At 38.4% G+C, this 25,370-nt stretch overlaps 1 protein-coding gene across 1 annotated transcript in view; it reads left to right on the top strand.

Moving 5' to 3' along the window:
* The window catches only part of LOC117410462 (neuroendocrine convertase 2-like), a 69,018-nt gene that overhangs the window by 11,286 nt on the left and 32,362 nt on the right, over positions 1-25,370 (top strand). The window contains exons 3-5 of the mRNA XM_059025457.1: positions 18,154-18,267; positions 18,762-18,870; positions 21,994-22,031. Coding sequence (XP_058881440.1) covers positions 18,154-18,267; positions 18,762-18,870; positions 21,994-22,031 — 261 coding nt within the window. The remainder of the gene's footprint in view (positions 1-18,153; positions 18,268-18,761; positions 18,871-21,993; positions 22,032-25,370) is intronic.

Raw genomic sequence — 25,370 nt, forward strand, 5'->3', positions numbered from 1 at the left:
CGGTTCCTAGGTTTGGCAGGGTGGTACCACAAGTACATCCCCAGGTTTGCGGATATTGCTGCCCCACTTAACAACTTGAAAAAGAAAGATGTCCCCTGGAAATGGACAGGAGAGTGCCAGAAGAGTTTCAAACTCCTCCAAGAAGCTTTGATCAGTCCTCCAGTCCTCGCTCACCCGGACATCAACAAGACGTTCCGAGTCTTTACTGATGCCAGCGATGTAGGACTAGGAGCGGTTCTGACTCAGCTAGAAGGAGATGATGAGAAGGTAATAGCCTACGCCTCCAAATTACTGAACTCTGCCGAAAAAAACTACTCCACATCTGAAAAGGAGTGTCTCGCTGTCGTGTGGGCAGTAGAAAAATGGCGGCATTATCTGGAGGGGATGGAGTTTGAGGTTGTCACTGACCACGCTGCACTCTCCTGGGCATTCAACAACCCAAAAACCTCTTCCAGACTGACCCGCTGGACTCTTCGCCTACAACAATTCACTTTTACCGTTATTTACAGGAAAGGTAGTCTGAATCTTGTACCTGATGCACTCTCTAGAGCTCCACTTGTACCACCTTCAACTCCTTCTGCGTCAGTGTGTGCTAGCAATGCCCCTGCGAGTAGCATGGATCTTCCCACCACCATGGACCAGATTGCGGCCGCTCAGTCCAAAGACCCAGCTATCGCTGATATCATCAATGACATTGCTTCCAATACTGCCAATGATAACCGCATCTCCTTCATCCAAGAGCAGGGACTTGTGTATCGCCGGGTGCCCATTCCTAAACAAGGATTCCGATACCAGCTGGTAATTCCGGAACAGCTGACGGATTCCTTCCTCCACCACTACCATGACAACCCTTTGGGAGGTCACCTGGGCAGGATGAAGACCCTGTTGCGCATGCTGGAGGTTGCATGGTGGCCCTCCATCCGTAAAGATACATGGCACCACATAAAGGAGTGTCAAACCTGCCAGAAGTACAAACCGTCCAACACCAAACCTGCAGGTCAACTCCAGTCCACTACTGTGAAGGAGCCTGGAGAGATGCTGGGTCTGGACCTAATGGGACCTTTCCCAAGAAGTAAAAAAGGTAACACTTACATCCTGGTCATTGTTGATTACTTCACAAAGTGGGTTGAGCTGTTTCCATTGCGGGACAGTAAGACCACCAAAATTGTGAACATTTTGACGCAGGAAATATTCACTCGATGGGGAACACCGCAACACATTCTTTCAGACCGTGGACCTCAGTTCACGAGCCAGCTACTCGCAGAGGTGTGCAAGACCTGGGGAGTAGTACAAAAACTCACCACCAGCTACCACCCACAGACCAACCTGACAGAACGCGTGAACCGCACCTTAAAGACCATGGTTGCATCTTTTGTTGGGAAAAACCATCAGCTGTGGGATCAGTGGCTACCCGGGTTTCGTTTCGCCCTCAACACCGCCAAACATGAAACCACAGGCTTCTCTCCTGCAGTACTAGCGCTCGGAAGGACCATCAGAGGCCCATTGGACCGATTAATCGCTGTTGCTCCTGCTCCATCCACCGATCCCTACCAACTGCTAGATCGCCAGCAGCAGATTGCAGAAGAGGTGAGGGATCACGTTGCCAAAGCTCAGAAACGGCAAGCTCGGAATTACAATGCCCGGAGAGCACACTGTCAGTATGAAGAAGGTGAGTTAGTCTGGATAAGATCTCACCCCTTATCTGATGCCTCCGGAAAGTTTTCCGCAAAACTTGCCCCTAAATGGTTTGGGCCAGCTCTTGTAACCAAGAGACTTGGACCCAACAACTACAAAGTCAAGTGGGGGGAGCCAGATTATGTAAAAGAGGATACCGTCAATATTGTTAATTTAAAACGCTACTATGGCGTTCGTCCCTTGCACCTCCAGTGTGGGGGGGGGGAATATGTAGCAATTCCCATGCTACATAATGTGGGTGTAAATCTCACCCACCTGTCCCTTTAATTAGGGTCAGTAGCCTGGCCAGGTCAAAACTTCATTTCCCATAGTTCCTTGCAACCACCCTCTGTTCATCCTCTCTCCCCATTGGCTCATTCAGATTTCCACCCCTCCAATCTCAGAGCTCCTTAGTAGCCAGCAGTTGTATTAAAGCTGGCTAATCAGGCCTGAGGGGGACTCCCTTTCTCAGAGGAATCCATTAAACTACAGCATTTTCTTTACTTAAATTTCAGTGAATCCATTACCATCCTTAGATAATTCCAGTGCATCCGTTCATTTTCTTTTGTTGCTGCACTTTGTCTAAACTCCTCTTTTTGTTTTCACTGTTACTTGTTTAAGTTTAGCTGTTTTTCAGGTCTGTTTAGTGTTTGTTGTTTTATGTGTGACAGCCTCCATTTTTTCCTGATCCTCCTGATTTTTTCCAAACAACTGTTCACCATTCAACTCAACACTACAGGACAGTCTCAACAATTTCAACGTACTCAATGTTTTCAATCTTCTACAATCACCATCATTTCGGGACACTTTGCTGGACTGCCTTATTTGTGGGTGAGATCATTTCTTTTTTGTTTGGATTTTTTCTACTTTAATTTGATACTTTGTTTCCTGTATTTTTTGTTATTTTGTTACTTTGTATGGATTTCAATTACCCTGCTTTACTGGACTTGTTGGGCCTACCTGTCATTTTCCCACCATTGCCATAGAGTTTTTCGTCTGTATCTATTTATTTATCCTTGGTCTTTATCTGTGTGTGTTGTGTTTGTGAGTGTGGGTTTATTGGAGACCCTCCGGACACCATTCATTTCTACTTTGTGAATCTGTTTAGCCTTCTGTTTGTCCCTACATATTTATCTGTACCATCTTATTTCTTACCTGTTACCTGCAATTATTTGAATTACTTTCTTATCATTATTCATTTCATTCATTTGTTGACATTATTGTTCACAATAATAAACTGATTGTTCGTGAAATTGGCACCTCTGACGTCCCTGCTTTTGCTGTCTGTCACTCTTGCTGACTTATTTAGCTATAGGAATAGGGCCAGTAGTTTCTCCTTAGGGAGGACAGTGCAACTGCTTCTCAGTTGTGCAGAGTGATCGTTACAATGTAATGACAAGCAGCAACACTAATAAAGTTGTTCTCTTATTTTTTGGTCAGTCGGTGTAGGTTTCCAAATTTGGAAATGTGGTAAAGGTTAAAGATGATTAACTGTCTTATAATTCCAGTCCCCTTCTATGTTATTTCCTGGCTAGACAAATGACATCCCAGTCATGACAATCAAACATGTAGTCAAGCAAAGAGGGCACATGCATTTTTTTTTCTTATACATTTATTGAACACCACTTGACAAGATCTGATATTTGTATGTTGAGGGATTTAGAAGCTACTAGTGCTGCCATTTATTTTTAGCAACTTTGTTTTGGATAAGTTGGGACTAAAGAGCACAGTCTTCTGGTCACTTATGCAGGTATAAAAATGTACTGTATTGGGAAAGATGCCAGAACTGTAGTACCTGTGCGGGTACTGGTTTTCTAATTTGAAAGACATATGCAATGTTGCATTACAATATATATTGTTTATCTATACTATGAATTGTACAAACAGATCATAATTTCATATTAAATTCACATTTTCTAATTTAAGGTCACTGCACTACTAAAATCAAACCATAAAAGGAATAAACACAAAACTATTCAAAACATTGTTTGGTTATTATATTCCTTTTGTCATATAGTCGACATGTGGTTATACAGCACAATACATGAGTTGCCTTGTGATATAGTGGAGGCAGTGTTTTTTTTTATCCTTTGTTGACATCATCTGTCTTCTTTGTCCCTTGTGCCTCTATTGTAATACCTATATTAGGCTGACATGTCTTTCAAACCTTATCTTCAATGAAGAGAACAAAGATATACAACCATATTTTCTGCACAGACTGTGACCTTTTATCATCAGCAAGCAACCATCCCTGAGTGAGGCCACAGCCTCTTTATGTCTGTGTCTATACAGGGGTTGTACAAACAATTAAGAATACCTGCCCCTGCCTTTCTGGGCTAGAGTCCTCAAGTATGAAACATCTGCCATAACACCTACCATGCAACAAGGACATAGGGTCACCATGGGCAACTAAGACAGTACATACTTGGCCTAATGATTCTACATGATTTTTATATTGTCTTTCAACAATGAGCATATCAACCCTCTATTAAAGTCGTAGAAAACTACTCGAATCACAACAGTCAGATGCAGATGTTATGTTATTCTGTCATGCAAGGGACTTCCCACTTTGCAGTCGACTTTGTGTAAGTTCTTTATTTCAGTAGTTCATGAGACAAATCCCATGTAATGATTCTGCAATGACTGAGAACAAAACCATGTTTAGAATATGTAATAATTTTGGTGAAGTGTTATTTTTATGCTGCTGTCAGTGTAAAGTATCATGGTTTTAACACTTCTCTCAAGCTGGAATAAGGGGATAAAATAAAAAATATCTACCTCAGTTACAAGAGACTGCATCACACGATAAAACACTGGGTAATGTGTAGATCAGTGGTTCTTAAACTTTTTGGACCTCGCCCCCCTTCCTCTTGTCTGTGATACAAATAAAGCCAAAATAAATCCTCCGATCGTTATACATTATAGGTTAAGATTTGCGCTATAATTAAAAAAATAAATTCCTGAACCTTCAAACCCCCCCCACCAGGATACAGTCTGTGTCCCCCAGTTTGAGAACCACTGGTGTAGATGTATGTATGAGACAGAAAAAGATAGAACAACTATTTGTTACCACTTTATTTTGAGTTGCATAGCATGTATTTATAGATAAGCAATTACCCATTTAATAAGCAGGTCAATAGATATGCTTGTGTGTCGCCAAAATTGGACTTCCACTGCAATTTTGTTCATATTTCATATGTATGTTGAGTATGTTTATTAAGACTTATATTGATAGTTTTCTGCTTCAAAAAAATCTTCAGTCTTTAGCATTATTTGGGAACAGTGCATTTCTACTATTTTAACAATAAAACAAGTGTCTGCTTTAGGCTCTGGGTAGAGGTTTCATTACTTTATTGAAACAATTTTGAACATGTCTGGAATTGGCCAACTTTGCCAACCAACTCCTCCTATAACCCTTTGAGGATAGGGGCCATTTTTAAATAAAGATAATGAAACATTTAACTACATTCACTTATAGGTTATGTATACAAGTAATTGGTTACTGGAGTCATGTGAACAACCTTATTAAAAATCTCATTAATACAAGCTCCTAGTTCCTGTAAATGACTTTGACTTACCAATCTAAATGTATAATGCCTCTGGCAGGTGATCTACTTTTGTTACACTTTTCCTTCCTGGCTGTATCAGCCCAAGTTGGGATTTTAATGTTACACATACTAGACCACCTAAAACAAATGTGACTGCTTAACAGCTATCCATTTGGTTGAGGGTGTGGTGATAGCATTAATGTAATAACTTCGGTGGTGTCTTACGGTTTCAGCTTCTGTATTAAAGTATATTACAGCTTGCTGTTTCTTTGGCATGTGTTCAAGGAAAGGCTAAAGCCAATTTTAGATGCTCCTTATGTAGGTTTGAGTCACTCAAAGGGTCAGCTATAAGCACTGTTATACTGCAAACTTACTGCATACAAAATACTACATTATAAACACAATACTGTCACTTGCAGCTTTTATTTCTTTCTGCTACTGTACAATTTCTTCCACAGCTGTAAGCACCTCAGGCCACTGACATGTACTTGTTTGTACTTGTTCGCCATTATATGGTTTCCACTGAAATCTATCTGGGTCACTCAGATAGATGCAGCATCATTTTACTGGATGATGGTAATGCCCAATGGACCTTTTTATATGATGCCTGCAAACAAACAAATGCCTTGACAAACTTTGACACAATACCTTGAAGCAGATCTCATATTATTTTTTTAGCAGGTTTTAAAATAAAATAATACTGGGGATATATTTCTTTAGCAATCTGTTTTAAGTGATCCTGGCAGGCGTTGCGGCTTGTACTGCAGGTGCAGGAACTAATTCATCACATTGAAATTCTGAGAAAGGTCATGCAAAACTGCAAGCTTGAAATGTCAATACGGTCCTTTGAAAGTGCCCACATGCAATTCGGAAGCATTAAAGTGTATAATTACTTTGTCTGTAATCAAAATGCAAGTGAACTGTTTTTTTTTTTTATCACAGGAAACAAATGTTTACGCTACTGTGTGCATAATATTAGAGGTTATGAAATGTAACAGGGTGCTGTTACATACGTGGGTTGTCACTGAATAATACTGAATCAGACCAAGAGCACAGGCACGCAGATTTAATAACAACACAGGCCTGATGCTAGGGTACCAACAATGGTAATCCTAGCGCCGGATTTAATAAAGAAAAGAAAAGACAACAAAGCTAAAAATAAAAGTTTGCCACACACGGCGAGCATGAGCCTCACTAAAGGAGACATACCTCTCTATTAACCTACCCTACAAAAACCTTGCTATACTGTTGTTGGGATCAAATCCCATAAACTAACCTAGCCAAGTCCTGGCATCCTCCCGGCGACTCCGGCCTCTTCCTGATAGCCTCGGCTGGGCAATGCCTTCACGAGCACCCTCTTGGAGTGTAAGGATTTCGTGTAGTAGTTCTCTCCATGGAGCGGACGCTATCCTCCTCTATGTAAACACAACAAGCTTTCGCTCAGGGCCTGTCTCTATGGTTATGGCTGTGCAGTAGCCTCGAACATTGGTGCTGCTGCTTTGTTAAACAGGTGTAAGCTCCCCGGGTACTCCCCCCCCAGCCAATCAGGACCTCCCAATCAGCTCAGCTCTGGGCAAGCCTTCCTGTTTACCAAAGCAGCAGTGCACCTGAACCAGTGACAGTGTCCTCCCTGTCACATGTAATAAAGCTTATTCATATTGTTCAAAGTTGTTCATTTGGAGAAAGTGGACCAGAACAGGAGTTGGGGTGAAACAGGCAATGTATGGTATCTGCACAAAAAGCTTTTGTGCTCCAGGGGAATTAATACAACAGACAACAGACTGGAACTTTGGGGCCTTTCACAGTTATTGCTGACTGTGGAGGTTGCTTGTTTATGCTGTCAAGGCAGAACTTAGAAATGTGACTGATATAAGAAGATGAACACTGTTCAATATTGCTAAGTTTTTAATGCTGTATATTTATTGTAGATACTGATGTAGGTAGGTAGCATGGCCAAAGCATTTCTTGGGGGCCAAAAACAATTACATATAATGATTTATTGAGGGCCTGCTATACCAGGATATTAATAATATAGTAATTGTAAGAAGGAAAACATTATGTTATTCCATGTCTAAAATTAATATTCCAAACCATGTAGATACAAGAGATAATAATGGATTTCAATACCATCTCTCTTTAAGTATTAATATTACATATTAATCCTGTCAGGTTTGATATTGCAGCGACGGCAGAAGAAAGTATGAGGAAACAGCATTTTAAAATAAATCAAAGCTCTTTTATTAATCACACACTCACAGAGGACTGGAACCAATGACAGACTATCCCAACCAGGTCACCATGCTATCTAAACACAGGCCTTGCTGACATGGTTGGAGACAAGCAGACATAAAATTATGAATAAAGCAATACATTTATGTAAATCAAGCATAGCACAGACCAACACACACGCACACGCACACGCACACGCACACGCACAAAACAACCAATGACAACTATTTACAAGGTCCAGGTCCACAGTCCAGGGGGGACGCCCCCCTGCTCTTGCGGCAGCTCTGCCTCTGCTTGCTCTTTCCCGCTGCCACTCTGTTAGAATATATTGAACCTCTTAATAACATTACTACATACAGTAAAAATACAGTGGAGTGAGGAAAAAAATAAATCTTGACTATAAATTTTGGAGCAGCTATATGTTGAGGTCATTAAAATAGGCCACAATGTGTGCACATAGTGCTTTACAGGCAATGCTATTGTGATGGAACGTATTGCACTACATCTTTTTCCAATGATTATAAGTCTGAAGGGGAATTGTATACAACATACAGTATTTATAGGTATAGTTGAATTATACATGGAAAGCATTGAGAGCTTAAATTAATGTCCAAATATAAAGTGCTTAATGCAAAAATAAGCATCCACTTAAAAATGACAAGACAAGTATGATATTTCCTTGTCATAACTCAAACATTTTGTATTTTCTCTCAATAGATGTGCTTAACAGCAGATCCTTATCTGCAGTGGCTGCTGCCAGATAAGAGGGAGTATAGGGATAGCTTATGATTTACTTCATAAAGGATTTAAAACGCTTAGTCATAAACATAATACAGTTGATATCTGACTATGAAATTTTTGTTTTTTTTAGACTAATTCTATTTACTGGGAATTGTTTTGGCAAGACAGTAGCATAGCTTGGGGAAACACTGAATTCAGATAATGATGCCTTCTATAAATGCAAATCAGTTTATTTTGCAGATATTGACATATTAAATTATGTGACGTAATAGTACTTTCCATTTATAACAATCCAATTACACAGTAAAATGTAATTAATATGAATTGCACATAAACCTCAAACCCAACCTGAAATCAAAAGCTGAGGTTATTTTTATGAATCAGATTATAGTGTTCGATATTCTCTCTATATAAATATACAGAGATAATACTCTTGGGTCTAAGTGGGTGGATATGAGGAAAGGAAGACATTGCCATTGCTGTGGGGAGCTTTGTATTCAAAGCCTGGCAAAGCTGCATACAAGTTGGCCACTGAAAAATAAAATAATAAATTTGTAGTATAAAATGTGTTATGTAGTAGAGAAAGCAATAGTCCTATATGTAGTAAAGATACAGTTACGTAGTAGATGCTCACAGTCTGCGTCGACATCGCTGCTTGGTATCATTGTGCTAAAGTATAGGTAAATCAATGTGCATACAGTACTTTTAGTAGCAAGTCTTAGAATCATACATACTTCTATTTTACTGTACAATTCTCAACTGCCCATACAGAGTCCTATAATCGCGTAATAATTGCACACTACCTGGAAGGTAAAAATATTTGTATAAAATTGTGAATTTATCAGATTATTGCTAAATGCAATCCAAAATGTCTGTAGGAGGCTGGAAGTTTATGATAAAAGTTTTGTGAAGAAATCAAGACGGTTATTGTGTTCACCATGTAGATAAGCAGACAGATGGACTAAAATATTTTTTGAACGAGGACCCTAAAAAGGGGTACATTTGTAATTTAAATCATTAATATAGAAAAACAACTCTTATGGTTGGGCTAAGGAAGATATAATCAGCCCAATGAGTTGCTGAGTAGGCGGGGGTTCCCTATTGGTCCATTCAAATGAAATGCTAGTCCTTGATAATGCCCCATTCAATGGATTGATAACAATGTGATCCACAATTTAGATGAAATAGGACTCTTTGTGCACCAAGATTATGAAAATAAAACATCTAACAGTTCACAAGTTTCATTAATGTATTTCTGTTTGTAAAATGTAATTACAGTGGTAATAATATCAACTTCAATTTGGATACGTTGAATAGACTCACCTGAATGACTGTTCCAGGGGTATGGCACAATCACAGCTACTTTAAAAGTAACGAATGACATCTAACATGCAGCTATTTTTATAGATTTATCTAAAGCCTTTGATACAGTGGAACACATTATTATAATAAATAGACTTCAAGAAATTGGGGTCAGTTAAAATTAATTGGCTTGGTTTCAAGTTATCTTCATCAATGCAGACAGTGCATCTCATCTGGTGGCTTTGCTTCTCGTTTTGATTTTATTACAAAAGTTGTTCTGCAAGGATCCATTCTTGGTCCATTTCCATTTATATTAATACTATCCCAGTGGCAGCTGATAACTCCTCAATTCACATGCATCAGCAGGTTATACAACTTTGTATTCTGTAGGTACTTGTATGCCTTCGGTCATCAAGGAACTGTAACAGCTTTGCTGACATTTAGCAAGTTTTTTAGACTTACATTTGTTGCTGAACACTAACAAAACACAGTGTATGATCTTTAATAACAACTTTACTTCTAAAGTTGACTCAAGCTTATTTAATATAAAAGCAAGTGACACTGGAACATGTAACAGTGTACAAATATCTGGGCATATGGCTGGATACAGCTTTAACTTTCAGAACACATATTACTTCTGTTTAACAAAAATTCAATGCTAAATTGGGTTTCTTGTATTGTAATAAAATTATTTTCACTTGCTGTACTAAGTGCAGTCAACTCTCATTGATATACATTTCAAAGGACCAGCAGAAAAATGGGTAGCACTTTATAATAAGGTCCGATAATAAACCGTTTATTATCCTTTTATAGATGATGAATACATAGTATGTAAACTATGAATAAACAGGTTATAAATATTTATAAAGCACCTTATTAGTGATTAATATATGCTACATAAATATGAAAGAGCAAGCTATACATATCTATAAAGCCAGTTATAAATGAGGTCCAGTGGTTAAAGAAACGGGCTTGTAACCAGGAGGTCCCCGGTTCAAATCCAACCTCAGCCACTGACTCATTGTGTGACCCTGAGCACTTAACCTCCTTGTGCTCTGTCTTTCAGATGAGACCTAGTTGTAAGTGACTCTGCAGCTGATGCATAGTTCACACACCCTAGTTTCTGTAAGTCGCCTTGGATAAAGGCGTCTGCTAAATAAACAAATAATAATAATGACATTTATAATGTATTGCTATTTATAAATGGTTTTATAGATATGTTTAGCTTGCTTTTTCATATTTATGCAGCATTGTGGCAACGTGGTTAATAGTGTACAGGTGCAGGTGATTAAAGAACAGACAGACAATTGTAATCCAGGTGAAAAGGTTTGTTTTATTTGTTTTTCTCCAGTGCCTGACGGCGAAACAAACAGTAAACAATAATGAAGGTAAGTAATACAGCAGCGTGTATTACTTAATTTATAATCCCCGGGTTTGCCACGCAAATAATAGTCCTGTTTTTATTATACACCCACACAAAACACATACACAAGTCCATTAGTGCGTGAATTAGTGTTACTAAATACAGTTAGTGATACGAGTGCAGTGCTGTTCTGGGTTTCTGCTGGCCTCTGGCGACAGCTCCGGAACGTGTTAACTGTCTAGTGAATACAAACAATCAAATAGACAGAACAAAACAAACACTTTATTTCACCAAGCACCGGTCCTTCCGAGTCACATATTAAATAACCAAAACGAAGGAACATATACCATTGCTTCGACCTCTATTTATACCGTCACTCATGACCCCTTGGTAAACGACTGCAGCTGCTTTTTATGATCTGCAGCTGCCACATCATTTCCCCTCGGGGTCAATGAGTTTGTGTACCGACTTCCTGTCAGGTAACGTAGTCCAGAATACTCTGTTCCTGTTACTTAGTGCCCTCACAGGTCGAGAGGGAGATTTATCACCAAGAATCATTGTCACAAGCATCTACTAATCATTAATAAATGGTTTATAAAGTATGTATTAGTGGACCTTATAAAGCATTAATAATGGAACTAATAAGGTACTTTATACATATTTATAACCTGTTTGTTCATAGTTTATATACTATGTATTCATCGTCTATAAAGGGTTAATAAATTGTTTATTATTGGACCTTATTGTAAAGTGCGAATGAAAAATGTGTCTTATCAGTCATTCTTATCAGAAGTCTAAACCAAATGCATACTGTCAGTTTTTATTGAAGTTACAATAACACTGAAATCAAATTTCAATTACAGTACAATTCAAGTACTGAGCATTTTAACCTGCATGTCCTATTCTGATCACAGGTATTTTTAAACCACAAAAGCAAGGCGTCTTGGTATCGTCAACATCTGGGTATTGAGCAAATTGGAAACTACATTGCTTTTTGCATGTCTCAAAGCTTTTTGTTATTATTTTCCACTGCTCTGGAATCAAACCTATGCAAAGTAGAAGGATTCCAAAGCTAAGGCATTGTACAAGGTCACAAGTAAATGGTGCATTCAACTGTAGTGTTGAAATAATAATATTATTGGACACAATTCTCAACATTTAGAGATTCCAGTTGGTGACAGGGGCAAAGGAGCAGTGCATATAAAAAAGTACCTCCTTATTAAACTCAATTATGTATGATAGACTTAAGGTTTGCAGCTGGGAAATATGTGCATTTAAACACTAACAGAATTACAAGACATGTGTCATACTTGTAATTTAATTAAGATAGTGGGTGGATGGAAATGTCTGGCAGCTACCCATGGTTTGGACCATCTGATTAGATTTTCAACCCTGATATGCTTGTTCAAATTATTATTTTTATCTCCTGCCTGGTAGAGGTCAATTGTTCCCCAAATATCTTGTCCGATTTGCTCAAAAGAACGACAGAGAAATGGTAGCTCAATCTCACCTCCCTTTCCTGGCGACTTACCATCTAGTGGCAACCTGATGGAGGAAAGCTAATTGATTGTTACATAGGAATTAAGTAGTGTGAGGAATAGGTGTTGGATATTTAGATATTAATTATTTTGGCAGACCAGGGAAATCTGCAACATGGTACACTATCAGCAAAAAATACAATGAGCTAAAATCTAAGATTTTCAATGGGCATCAACAATATGATAAAGATATCATTGCATGTTTCTGCAGTTACACTTTTCAGACATCTGTGCCTACAAGAAAACAAGGTCTATTCGTAATCTGCTTTTTATGTGCCAGGATTACTGTATGAAATCCTGTAGCACCGACTTAATATTGTGTTTCTGTTCATGCATCTGGCTTCTAACTCCACTTCAGGGTAACTCCTCATTCATGACAGTGTTAGAGTGGACTTTTACATGGGTGGGTAAAGAGAGCAGCCAGACCAACCTACTGTATGTTTCATTCATGAATAAATGTAACTCCATTCCAGGAATTTAGGTTGGCCAGCTACTGGTGCTTACCTGGTGGTAGCGATCAGTGCACTATTGAGCACAATTCAAGAGGTTTGTGATGAATTCACCATGAGATGCAAATTCTAAACTGAAGTAGTTACTTCATATGTAATATTTGGAACAGCTCTTCTTAAAATAAATAAAAACATACAAATTCTGTGGTTTGAGATTTTCTTATTAGCTTATTTTGACATATGATCAACTCTGACTTGTATGTAGAGGGGGTTGGTGAGGATCAGCTGGCATTACAGTCTCATTACTCTTCAAAACACTGTTAAAAAATATCTTGCACTACCTTACCATACCTGAGACCAGAGGGCCTCTACATTTTTTAGTCAAGGGTAACAATCCTTCAAAATGTGCTAGACGGGTCACATAGCCACCTATCCTTTATACATTTTCTTATGACCTTGTTTCTTTAAATGTAAAATGAATGGACATCAAAATACATTTATAAAATGGTACAAAAGCAGAGACTAAGATTGAAGAGCAGTAGATTGTACTGAGCCTTGTGAATGTTCATAGAAACTACTTGTGTGGGACTGTCTTTGATCTATTTACATGTACCCCTTCAGTGCCATTTGCCAGAAAAACAAATGCTGGCAGAAATGTTAGTGCACAAGGTGGAGAGTGTGTGTAAAAGAGAGATGAAAGCACTAACTTTTTTTATAATATAGTTCTGTTTCAATGAATGAACCAATTATGCAAAGCCATCTTTGAAATACAAGATTAAAATAAATGAAACAGCAATTATATTTCTTAATTGCTTATAATATTTAAAGGAAATTGAAAATCCCATCTTTTTAATCATTTGGCATGTCAATTTTATCACTACTTGAGAAATCTAACTTTGATTCAAACACATTTCATTGAATTAAAGCTGTTTTAGATACTTTAGCAGAATGTGGCATTGAACTGTCTTCTCTCATTTACAAAATATTGCAATGTTCGTAAGATTTGAACTAGTCAAAAAGACTGGATCTAATTATATAGAATAACCACTACATTATTCTCAAACTGGCAGCCAAGTAACAAATTAGGATGGCATTGTGATGCAGGTGCACATTTCATCAACCCCCGTTGTATAAATAATGAAATATTTTAATAATTTTAATTATCTTCCAATTCATATTTCCTTGGAGAAGTATCTTTGTCCAGGCTGCTAAATTAATGTGTCAGTCTATTTCAGCTTTTCACTTCAGTTCTCTTCAGTTCATTTCTTAAAAGGCTAAGTAATGCCTTGAATACTGAACATTTAGATGCTGACAATAGAAACAAACTTATTTTGCATTTTAAAGACCATAACATTTTGATGTTACTATTCTTACAATGTTACAAAAAGATTCTAATTATAAATAAGAATGAATGCTTTCCAAATCTGTTACAAATTATCGAGCCATGTCACAATATATTTGCTTTTATTTAGTACTCCATTAGTTGGTGATAAGAATTGCCATCATTGCTGTACAATGTTTTCACTGAATTTAATGAAGCAGAAATATTATTATTTATTATTTAATTTTTTAGCAGACGCCCTTATCCAGAGCGACTTACAATTGTTACAAGATATCACATTATACATATATCACATTATTTTTACATACAATTACCCATTTATACAGTTGGGTTTTTACTGGAGCAATCTAGGTAAAGTACCTTGCTCAAGGGTACAACAGCAGTGCCCCACTGGGGATTGAACCTACGACCCTCCGGTCAGAGCCCTAACCACTACTCCACACTGCTGCCCCGATTTGTGATTTGTGATGGTGCGTATTGAAAAAAATAGTGTGTAAGAATTTTAATACACATTGGAATGAGCTAATGTGGTAATCTCAGCAAAACGTCTATATTATGTAAGTATTATGTTAGCAAATTGTTCTTACGTCGTGTTCCTGTAAAAGTTGCACACCAATGCACGATTAAAATTAATTTAGTAAGTAGTCATGTACAGACACAACATGCCTATAAACACCCTTATAAATTATTCCTATTCAATTGCATAGTTTTCAGCAAAAGAAAATATTGGTGGTGAAATTACAGGTTGTGACATTTTCACTGCTCTTTTGTAATGTACTGTGGCAAAGTGGATACAGGTGCAGGAGTGATGCAGTGCGTGATTAAACAGACAAGAGTTATAATCCGGTTGGAAAAGGGGTTTTATTATATCCAGGTCTGGTGACCAAATAATAGGACCCCGGCAATAACAACAATGTGTACTGCACAGAGTAAATAACAATGGGTTACAGTCCCAAACAATAAACGCAATATATCCGCCCCACAATAATATTAACATGGTCACCAGTCCTGGGTGCGTGCAGTAGTGCTCCTGGTGGGTGATACAGTTTATTTAGTGACAGTAGTGAAGTCCTGTTCTGGCTTTGTGCTGGCCCTCGGCGACAGCTCCGGAATCATATTAGCCGTCTAGTAATTCACAAGACAAGACAATTACAGACAAACAAACAAAACACTCACGGTACGTATAAGTCACAGGGTCTCTCACGGTTCTTTCAGGTTTCAAATTACAAACCAAAGTGAAGGAACAGATTGCGTCTCTCCGCCCCCTTTTATGCCATCACACATGACCCTTTGGTAAACGAGTGCAGCCACCCCTACAATCTGCGACTGCCACGTCATTTCCCTTCCGGGTCAACGCGTTAATGCAATGGAGTTCCACCCCCTTCCTAGCTGGCCGACTTCCCTTGAACCCTGGGAAAGAACTGTCAGACCAGCCCGTCCAGAGAACTCTGTTCTCGCTGCTTAGCCCCTCACAGGTCAGGAGGGAGATTTACAGCCAAGAATCGTTGTATTTCTGTCACATGTACATACTGTGAAAATGTTTTGTTTGGGGAAGGGGGTCCTTTTCTTCACATACAGGGGCGGCACATTGACTATAGACTTGTTTTCTGCTTTTATTCCTCTGATAATTTGCCTTTGCATTTACTTCTAAATTTGGCCCTTTATTGTCTAATAGTTTTGTACAGAGGTTGATTTGAGTTTCATATTCTGTACAATGCAATAAATCCTTGTTAATTGCATAGACTGTTTGCCTAACAGAAAATGCAACCATAAACAGTAGTGCAATTGCATAGAATGTATTTGATAGATGTGTGCAGTGACATGACAATACAGTTATCGACTCGTTCCCCACCCACAAACTTCAGTATCACCTTTTTATTTACACTGGCTTAACAACTGTAGAACCATAACCACTTATCTTCTGGGGGCCAGCATACTGCCTAAATCATCTATTTTCTTTAATCAGTAGTTGTATATTCCATGAGATTTCAGGGCTAATCACACTGCAGCGTTTATTCGCTGCGATTTTTGTATTCAGACTTTAACGTCAAACGCAACCCTTTTCTTCATGCACATTTGCGTGCCAAATATCACTGGCGAGATGGGGGAATGTCTGATTATAGCAGTGCAGCAATATCCTGTTCTGTATGATAAACAGCACAAGAAATATCTTGATAAAGAATTATGGGAAATAGGGGGCTCCCGAGTGGCGCATTGTCACAAGGCTGGCTGGTAGTGACACGTCAGACCCGGAAGAAAGACACAGACAGACGGTGGTGATGAGTGAAACTGAGTGTAATGGCTGCACTCAGCGTTTAATAACAAATAAATAAAAAGGTCGAACAAACAGAAAACAGGACACAGCACTTGCGGCCAAAATAAACAGGTAAACAAAACGAACAGACACTGACACACAGGGATGAACACTAAAACAAACACGTACGCCATAGCAATTGCTTTTTAACTAATTCTCTCCTCACTCTCTCCCGTTCCTTCGCCCTGAACACCCAAACCCGAGTGAAAGAAATGTGCATCTATATACACTGTTGTGCTGGGATTCAATTACTAATTAATTATCCACCTGAATCCCAGCAAGTGAATTAATTCTGTGCAACCCCGTGCTCACATACTATACTTTAAATGCACGTGCAGTGATGTGCAATCCCGTGCCTAAATACAAATATACAATTTAAATCACACGTGAAACACAGACCCGTTTATATCCCGTATACCAATGACTATACACCAACATTTACACATGCGACATACAACACATAACACACAAATGCACACAGGGGCGGGCGCATTTCCACACACATCCAGTAAAAGCCACTCACGTAGAGTGCAGGATGCGCCCTATAGTCTGGACATCACCGGTTCAAGTTTAGGCTATTCCTTTGCCGACCGAGGACGGGAGCTCCCAGGGGGTGGCGCACAATTGGCTGAGCACCTACTGGGGGAGGGAGGGTTAGGTCGGCCAGGGTGTCGTCGCTTACCAGTTTTGACTATCCAGTGTGACACAGCAAAAGATGCATGGAGAGCCTTCTCATTAGTTCTAGCCACCAACTTGGGTACTTTCTTCTGACCTCTTAGCTCTGTCAACTTTTGCTGAAAGAAATCGATAGGTTTCCCTTGAAGAGAACCATGCTTTGTCTATAAATACTGCAACATTACCAATGGTTTTAAGCTCTCCTTAGGCAGCACTTCAGCACACACCATGCACCTCTTCAGGTAAAACCATATTCCAAATATTTTTTATCATACTTTCGGGTTCTTGGTTTTTTGCTGCTGATCAGATCCTGTTGTCAGCACTTCCCTTGCTTGCAGTTCCGCTTGACTCCCCTTTATTTCTACTGTTTCCAATACGCTTCTTCATAAAACGCTCCATTTTTAAAATACTGTAGCAAAATATTATTTATATGGCGAAGAATGAACCTGGACAGATACTGGGTAGGGAGGGATAGAAAATAATAAAAGGAGGTATGCACCAAAACACACAATAAAATAAAAAAGGGTAAACAAAACCACTACACTTTCTTTATTGTTTTCCAATCAGAGAAAAGCTCCCACCAATCTCCAAACTAGTTAGTGGCGTACCCAATATTTATACCTCACAGCCACCCCACAACTGCAACATTTAATCAGCCCCAAACCAGTCACACTCTCCCATCTTGTAACCTCCCCACCTCCCACCAGGTACACACCAAGTCCCATGTGCACACTTCCTGAGTTGGCGAGGGGTCAGTTCCGGTGCAGAACATGCACCCATTATAACTATAGGGAAAACAGATTTGCAGGGCTGTCAGTCCTGTCATGCATCCAGCAATGTACTTCTAGTTCTTGTATTGCCATTTAAATAATAAGCCATACGCTAAATAATAGTCTTTTGTTTTGGCAGATACATATAGTTCCAGTAAACTCATTACTTTTTAAAATATTATTTTTGTTTGTTTGTTTTGTTTTTCAGGTGAAAGGTGTATTGCAACAAGAAGGGTTTGGCAGAAAGAAGCGAGGCTACAGAGATGTAAATGAAATTGATGTTAAGATGAATGACCCATTGTTTACCAAGCAATGGTACCTTGTAAGTGATCTTAAATTGATTATTTACTCAATGTCAGCCTTGCCCAATATACAGAAGTATTGAGAAATACACCCTATTCACACTAAATAGTGAGAGATCCTCATAAAGAAAATGTGATTTTGAATGAAGAGAATGGCAAATGATGTACAGATTGTGTACATGAACACATGTTTACAATTATTTCAATTCATAATTATTGATTGGATGTTTTCTGTAGCATGCTGTCAATATAGTATTAAATAATTATTTACATTTAAAGGGCTGCACTGCAAATACAATTCGCCAGCCCTTCAACTATTATATTTAAGCAGCTAGGACTTGCATGTGTTTATTAAGCTTGTCCTTTTAAGTACTCCCCAGCTGCTGTTAAGTCAGGACAAACCTGGGTGACATTTACATTCTTGACTTACTGCCTTCCAAATTCTGTCATTTGTAGTAAACAAGCTCAGTGTCTTCTCATCATAAAACGCTTCCATATTGTTTGGCAAATGTAGATAAATACCGGTCAAGCAGATGGGACCCCAGGACTTGATCTGAATGTAGCTGAAGCTTGGGAATTGGGCTTTACTGGAAAAGGTGTGACCATAGCAATCATGGATGATGGTAAGTAAGGGTTACTCAATACAGCTAACCTTTAAAAGCTGTTAGAAATACAAAATAATATTCCATGGCTTTATAAATACAATTCCTTATAAAGTGCTTTGTGAAATTATCTGTCTGGCAGCTCTGACCTTGTTTTTATTGTACAGTACCATAATACTATATTTCTTATACTATAAACTAAATAGTATAGCTAATGTGAAGTCATTTCCATCTGAAACAACCATCTGATACAAACGACAGTATCTGATACAAAAACAAAAATCATTTGGATGTAATGTATCACATCAATATGCCTGCTATATATTATATACATATGCCTATATATGTATATCTAAATCCAGATTGATTTAAAGGTTTGTTAAAGACCAATCAGTGTGTACTGCTTTTTATGATGCCTTATTGTCCCCTTTTGAATTATTGCTTAAAACAATGTAATGAACTAACCATTTTCATAATACTATACAAATATGCAAGGTAATATCTTGGTAATTGTTACTATTTGATCGGTATATGCCCAGCTGGGATATGCCCCAGCATTTTTGAGCATTTTACAGCACTGAGAATCCCCTTAGATTTCATCAAGCAGTTTACCAAGCTTACCCTTAACAATAAGTGGTTGCAATCCAAAGGTTCTGTAAAATGCTCTAAACAACTCCTGTGGCTTATCCCGGGCAAGGCACAGGTTGCTCAAATCAACTCCTTAGCTTAGACAATGAATATCAAATTAGCATAAATCAATAAGTTAAGTTTCAAATCAATAATATTCAGATAATGGGGGCTATAATGTTATAGTGTTATAGGCCATTATTTTTTTTTTCTGCATCTCTGTTTTTCTCACTGATTGAGTATTTTCTGAAGCTGCAGAAAACACGACAGGAATCTAGTAGCTAGTTTAGTTCATTAGTTATTCTGACACTTTCTTTTTGGCAGAATATATAGTGAGCTAAGAATCTGTGTCTAAAACCCAAGTGGTGGATCCTTTAAACTTCCACCAGTTAGCATTCCGCCTGCTTCAGAATGGTCAATACGATTATCAGCCATATTAAAAGAGTGACAGCACTTCAGATTGAAGTAGTGGCCCTGACAATATTTGTATAGTGGGGGTGCTTAAAGCCATTGAACAAAACTGCAACCCCTGTATATGATGGAAGCCATGCATTCATTTGCTATTATGTTAAACATGTTAATTAAATTAAGCCCTTATCAAAACCTGTTTATCTATTTAAGTAAAAACATCAGTCCTTGCTGCAATGTTTACAACATGCTTACCATAAAACATTTAGAGTAAACAAATCGAAAAGTAGCATATACTGTTATGATCCACTTAAATACTGCAATTTAGAAATGTTTACTTGTAAAAACAGGTTGAACAGTTGTATATTATTTACAGTAGTCATTGACATGGACAGTCAGAAGGCTCCAAAGGTTGACTTGTGCTCTGGTGTCATTCTTCTTGTAAATTTTTTCATGAGGGACATGAATGTCTGTGTACGTGTGTCAGAAGCTTGTATACAATAGAACGGTTATTAAAAATGTCCCAAAAAAGAATATCAGATTTTCTTGTAAATTTTCAGCAGCACCACCTGCTAAAATCAGCTCATCACAAATATGGCTAACTAGGGCTGCTGCTTTGTTATTAAAATAATGTTGAATTAAATACACAGATTCTCATACGAGGAGCCATTTCAGACACGTGTGTCAATGCAGAGAGAGAGAGAGGAATTAAAAAATATTTAATGCGCATGTTTTGTTTTTTCCAGCCTATAAAGTTACAGATTCACATCCTCGGGAGAGCGTATAGTGCCTATAAATAAATGTTTGGGATGCTCTGTCACCCACAAAGTCAGAGTGAAATGTATATATCTGTATACAGTCTTCTACGAATGTTATATTTGTTTTATTTAGTGGCTAAGGTAAAACATTACTTTTTTGGTGCATTAAATAAATAACCATTACTTGAACAAGATGTAATTTTGAGAGGAATGAGTGAAAGCAGCTGCTTTACAATCAAACTTTTAATTTGAAATATGGCACAGTTAACAACCTAAATCTTTTATTTGTAGAAAAATATTGCTTCGTGATGTATTGTACCCTTTAATTTCAATTTGATCTAAATAATGTCACTTTATCATTTTTATATGCACACACACATTTTTACTGGTAAATGTCAGTAAATTCCTAGTACAGTCGGTGCTGCCTAAATGGGATACTAAACTGGAGATGGTTCTTCGCAATGCTATTTATGTCATTTAATTGGGACATCACTTAGTTTAATTATGATGCAGTATTTCAAATGATGAACGGAGATCGCTTTTCAGAGTAAGACAGATTCGCGTAGCACAGTGCAGTGATTACGCTGTGACTTGTGTAAATTGCGTAAACCAGTTTAACTCTTAAAGGAGCTGGAGTCTCCTGTGGTTTCTCAGGCTGCTGTTGCAAAGAAAGTTAGCGTCGCAGGTGTGATTAATTTTGTTTAGGAATAAAAAAAAAACATTGACTCGTATTTTAAATTATATATTTAACATTTAAAAATAATGTAATGTGATTTCATTCCTTTTCATTAAGAATCAAAAAAGTTTGACTAAGGTTGTCTCAACTGCCTCTTGTTTAATTTGGACGGTCGCTTATTCCTTTTCCCGAGGCGTTCTGATAAAGTGGCGCCGACTGTATATTATATATGTTTTACATTTACTACAAACACATTTTCCTTCCTTCAATGGCACTCCAGGTTAATATAGTTCCTTTTAAGTCCTTTAAACAATCTTCCAAGTTTATTGAATTAGTTGGGGTATTTTAGCTACATGTTCTTGAAGCTGGTTTTGGTCTGCTCTACTTTCAACTCTAAAACCAGCAATCTCACTAAAACAAAAGATTTATCAACGTACACACATGTTAGTATCTCATTGCTTCAAAAACAAAATTGGGGCACCAACCATCTGGAGAATTCAAGGGAGTTACCCAAGTTAAGCAGAGGGCTTCACGTCTTATCTCCATGGAGACTACGGCCAGCCTGGTCTCTAAATCAACTTCTTTGTTTGAATATAAAGGTGTTTGAGCAACTCAAAATATATTTAAGCCTTTAACTACTCTTCTGGTTCTTCAGCAATTATTTCTTTCTTGCAGGAATTGACTACTTACATCCTGATCTTGCCTCCAATTATGTAAGTACAGCCTTTATGCTAAGTCTCTGAGACTGCATTATCTATGTTCTGTAGGTTTGTTTTTGTAACAGTAATGCGTGTTAGTATATTGGCATATCATTCAACACTGGATTGAGTGTTGATTGACAGCCACTGTGCACAGCTGACAAGGTTCCTTGCATTTTCTCGGTGAAAGATTAAATAAATCTATGCAGTGTTCAAAGCAATAACCGGCACTGTTGCCAGGTGTCACTTATTATCCATACTAGTAGCAGGTAATGATTTAAAGAAAAGGTGTATTACTTTATAAAAAATATTTTAAAACAAATTTTACATTTTTATATTATAAAAGAGTGCTGCTACATACTTGGGAATGAGAAACCCATGAATATGTGTGCTGTTCAGCGCACCAGGGGAATCTCTGCTCTTGTTCTGAGCATGGATCGAGAGACAGCTGCTGTTACTTAAAAATTCTATTAGGAGTATATCCTGTGGCAGAGCTGACTTTACCCTTTTCACACTCAAAAAACTGTTCCAGAACAGCGCTTTCTTTAGCCTACAGTATATAATACTGAATATCAGCTAGAAAGATTTAGCAAACTAATATTTGAGAATGAGTATTTGCATCCTATTACTTGACTGCATTCTCATGTTTTCTTTTCTCCTTGTTAATCAATTAAGCAATCCCCAGCAATTCCTAAGCAAGCTGGGCATCTCTACCTGCTATATCATGTACAGTCAGTAACTTAATATAAATAAGTGCATTTTAAAATAACAATATTAACAAGTGCATTTTAAAATAACAATATAAAATACAGTTATACAATTGTCATGTAATAGTATTATTCCGCCTCTCATATAAAGCCACTTAACAGTGATCCATGTCACTGTTTACAGAACTACAAATGTCATTTCAATAGTTATTTTTTTTACATTTACCTTACTCTTTTATGGTGCTTGCAATCATTCTGAACAGTTCTGGGTTCTGTTGCTCCCATATTCAGTAATAATAAAGAGACATTAGGTGGAGCTGACAGAGTTGAAAGGTCACATTGTCACAGAGGACAAGCTCAAAGCCAGGTGTAACAGGGGGATGTTACCTACGTGGGTCGTCACTGAATAAGGAGTCAGACACAGAGCATTGGGTGTTGACACACCACACAGGTGCACTGATTTAATAAACACACAGGTGCTGCCACTAGGGTACCAGCAATGGTAGCCCCAGTTTTAATAAAGAAAAGAAAACAACGCTAAAAATAAATGCTTCCCACAGAAGGTGAACGCTAGCCTCATTAATAAGAGATGTCCCTCTCCAGGAACCTATTACACTACGAAACCCTCTCTATACTGGTTGGGCTCCACATCCCTCTAAACTAACCAACTGGTGTTGCTCCTGAAGTCCCGGCCTCCCAGTGACTCCAGGTCTTCCAGATGGTCCTGGCTGGGCACCGTCTTGCAGTTGAAGGGTTCTATAGTAGTTATCCTGCAGAGCGGACACTCTCCTCCTCGATGTAAACAAACCGCCTGTCTGTGTAGCCATGGCGGTGCAGTTGCCTCGAGCTGTGGGGCAGACACTTTCTGAGCTGCGCCCAGGCTCCTCGGGCACGCCCCCTAGCCAATCATTTTGAAAACTTTAAATTCTAATCTTACAAATTCTTAACTATTATTATTATTATTATTATTATTATTATTATTATTATTATTATTACACCGTGTAACACATTTTTTTTTTTTTTTTGGTTCCTGGGTAGTAAGTGTTATTTCCTAATTGCTTATGCCTCAAAAGTATAGAAAATGGCTATTATTCCCCACAAACTTTGCTTTTGTGACCAGGACAGTGATATTTTGAAATTTACCTATTTTCCAGAGCATTCCAGATAGATTCAGTGCTGAGTAAACTTGGAGTAACTTCTAGAACTTTCTAGAACTTTCCAGTAATATAAATAGTAGTATAAATACAGGGGCCTTAAGCCCACCAGTTCAGTTTAGTTCCAGCTGCCTAAGTGGATACATAGCTGCATTTTTCTGAGATGGCATCAAGAGGCTGCAATGGTCGCATTCCTGATGGGTCTCCAAGGCGGTTTTACCAAGTTTCCCTGCTATCTTTGCCTTTGGGACAGCAGGGACACCAAGGCGCACTACCACAGGCGGGACTGGCCACAGTGGACCGAGTTCTCTGTGGGGAGGAACAACGTCAAGTGGGAGCCACTGGTGGACCCCCGGAAGGTGCTGATGCCACCACTGCACATCAAATTGGGCCTTATGAAACAATTTGTCAGAGCTCTAGATAAGGAGTCGGCAGCCTTCAAGTACCTTCAAGACTTCTTCCCTAAGCTGTCTGAGGCAAAGGTCAAAGCCGGTGTCTTTGTCGGACCACAGATAAAGAAGATCCTGGAGTGCAATGAATTCCCCAAGAAGCTCACTAGTAAGGAGAAAGCGGCTTGGAACAGCTTTGTCGCAGTGGTTCGGGGCTTCCTGGGCAATCACAAGGCCGAAAACTATGTGGAGCTGGTTGAGACTCTGGTGAAGAACTACGGCACAATGGACTGTTGGATGTCCCTCAAAGTCCATATCCTTGATGCTCATCTTGATAAATTCAAGGAGAACATGGGAGCGTACTCGGAGGAGCAAGGCGAGCGCTTCCACCAGGATATACTGGACTTTGAACTCCGCTACCAAAGACAGTATAACGAGAACATGATGGGAGACTACATTTGGGGGCTGATTCGTGAAAGTGATTTACAGTATAATCGTAAATCTCGAAAAACTACTCACTTCTAAATCTTTTGTAGTCATTTTTGTATTACTTTAGTATAAATACATGTTAATTTGGATTCATATGTTGTTTTTTTCTGACTATGTGAACGAAAAGACACAAATTCGCCCGTTTTCTCATTGGAAATAGGTAAATTTCAAAATATCACTGTCCTGGTCACAAAAGCAAAGTTTGTGGGGAATAATAGCCATTTTCTATACTTTTGAGGCATAAGCAATTAGGAAATAACACTTACTACCCAGGAACAAAAATTGTGTTACATAGTGTTGTTATTATTATTATTATTATTATTATTATTATTATTATTATTATTATTATTATTATTATTAATAAACCCTGCTTAAAGCAGGGAATCAATCAGGCGCAAATGTATGTTTATGAATCAGTGGAAGTTTCACGCTGTTTTGCACACTGTACACAAAATGGATCGTTTTGTGGTGCGCATTGAGACTCGATCAGTGTTTTTTGCAATACCAAGCAAACCCAAATTTCCCACCGACTGCATCAGCAGCACTGGTAACGCTCCATGAAAATAAACAGGCTCAGACAGGCAGTATTCGTCCAAACTGTTTATTGTGAACGCG

This window comes from Acipenser ruthenus, chromosome 6 (assembly GCF_902713425.1).
Source record: "Acipenser ruthenus chromosome 6, fAciRut3.2 maternal haplotype, whole genome shotgun sequence".
NCBI lineage: Eukaryota > Metazoa > Chordata > Actinopteri > Acipenseriformes > Acipenseridae > Acipenser > Acipenser ruthenus.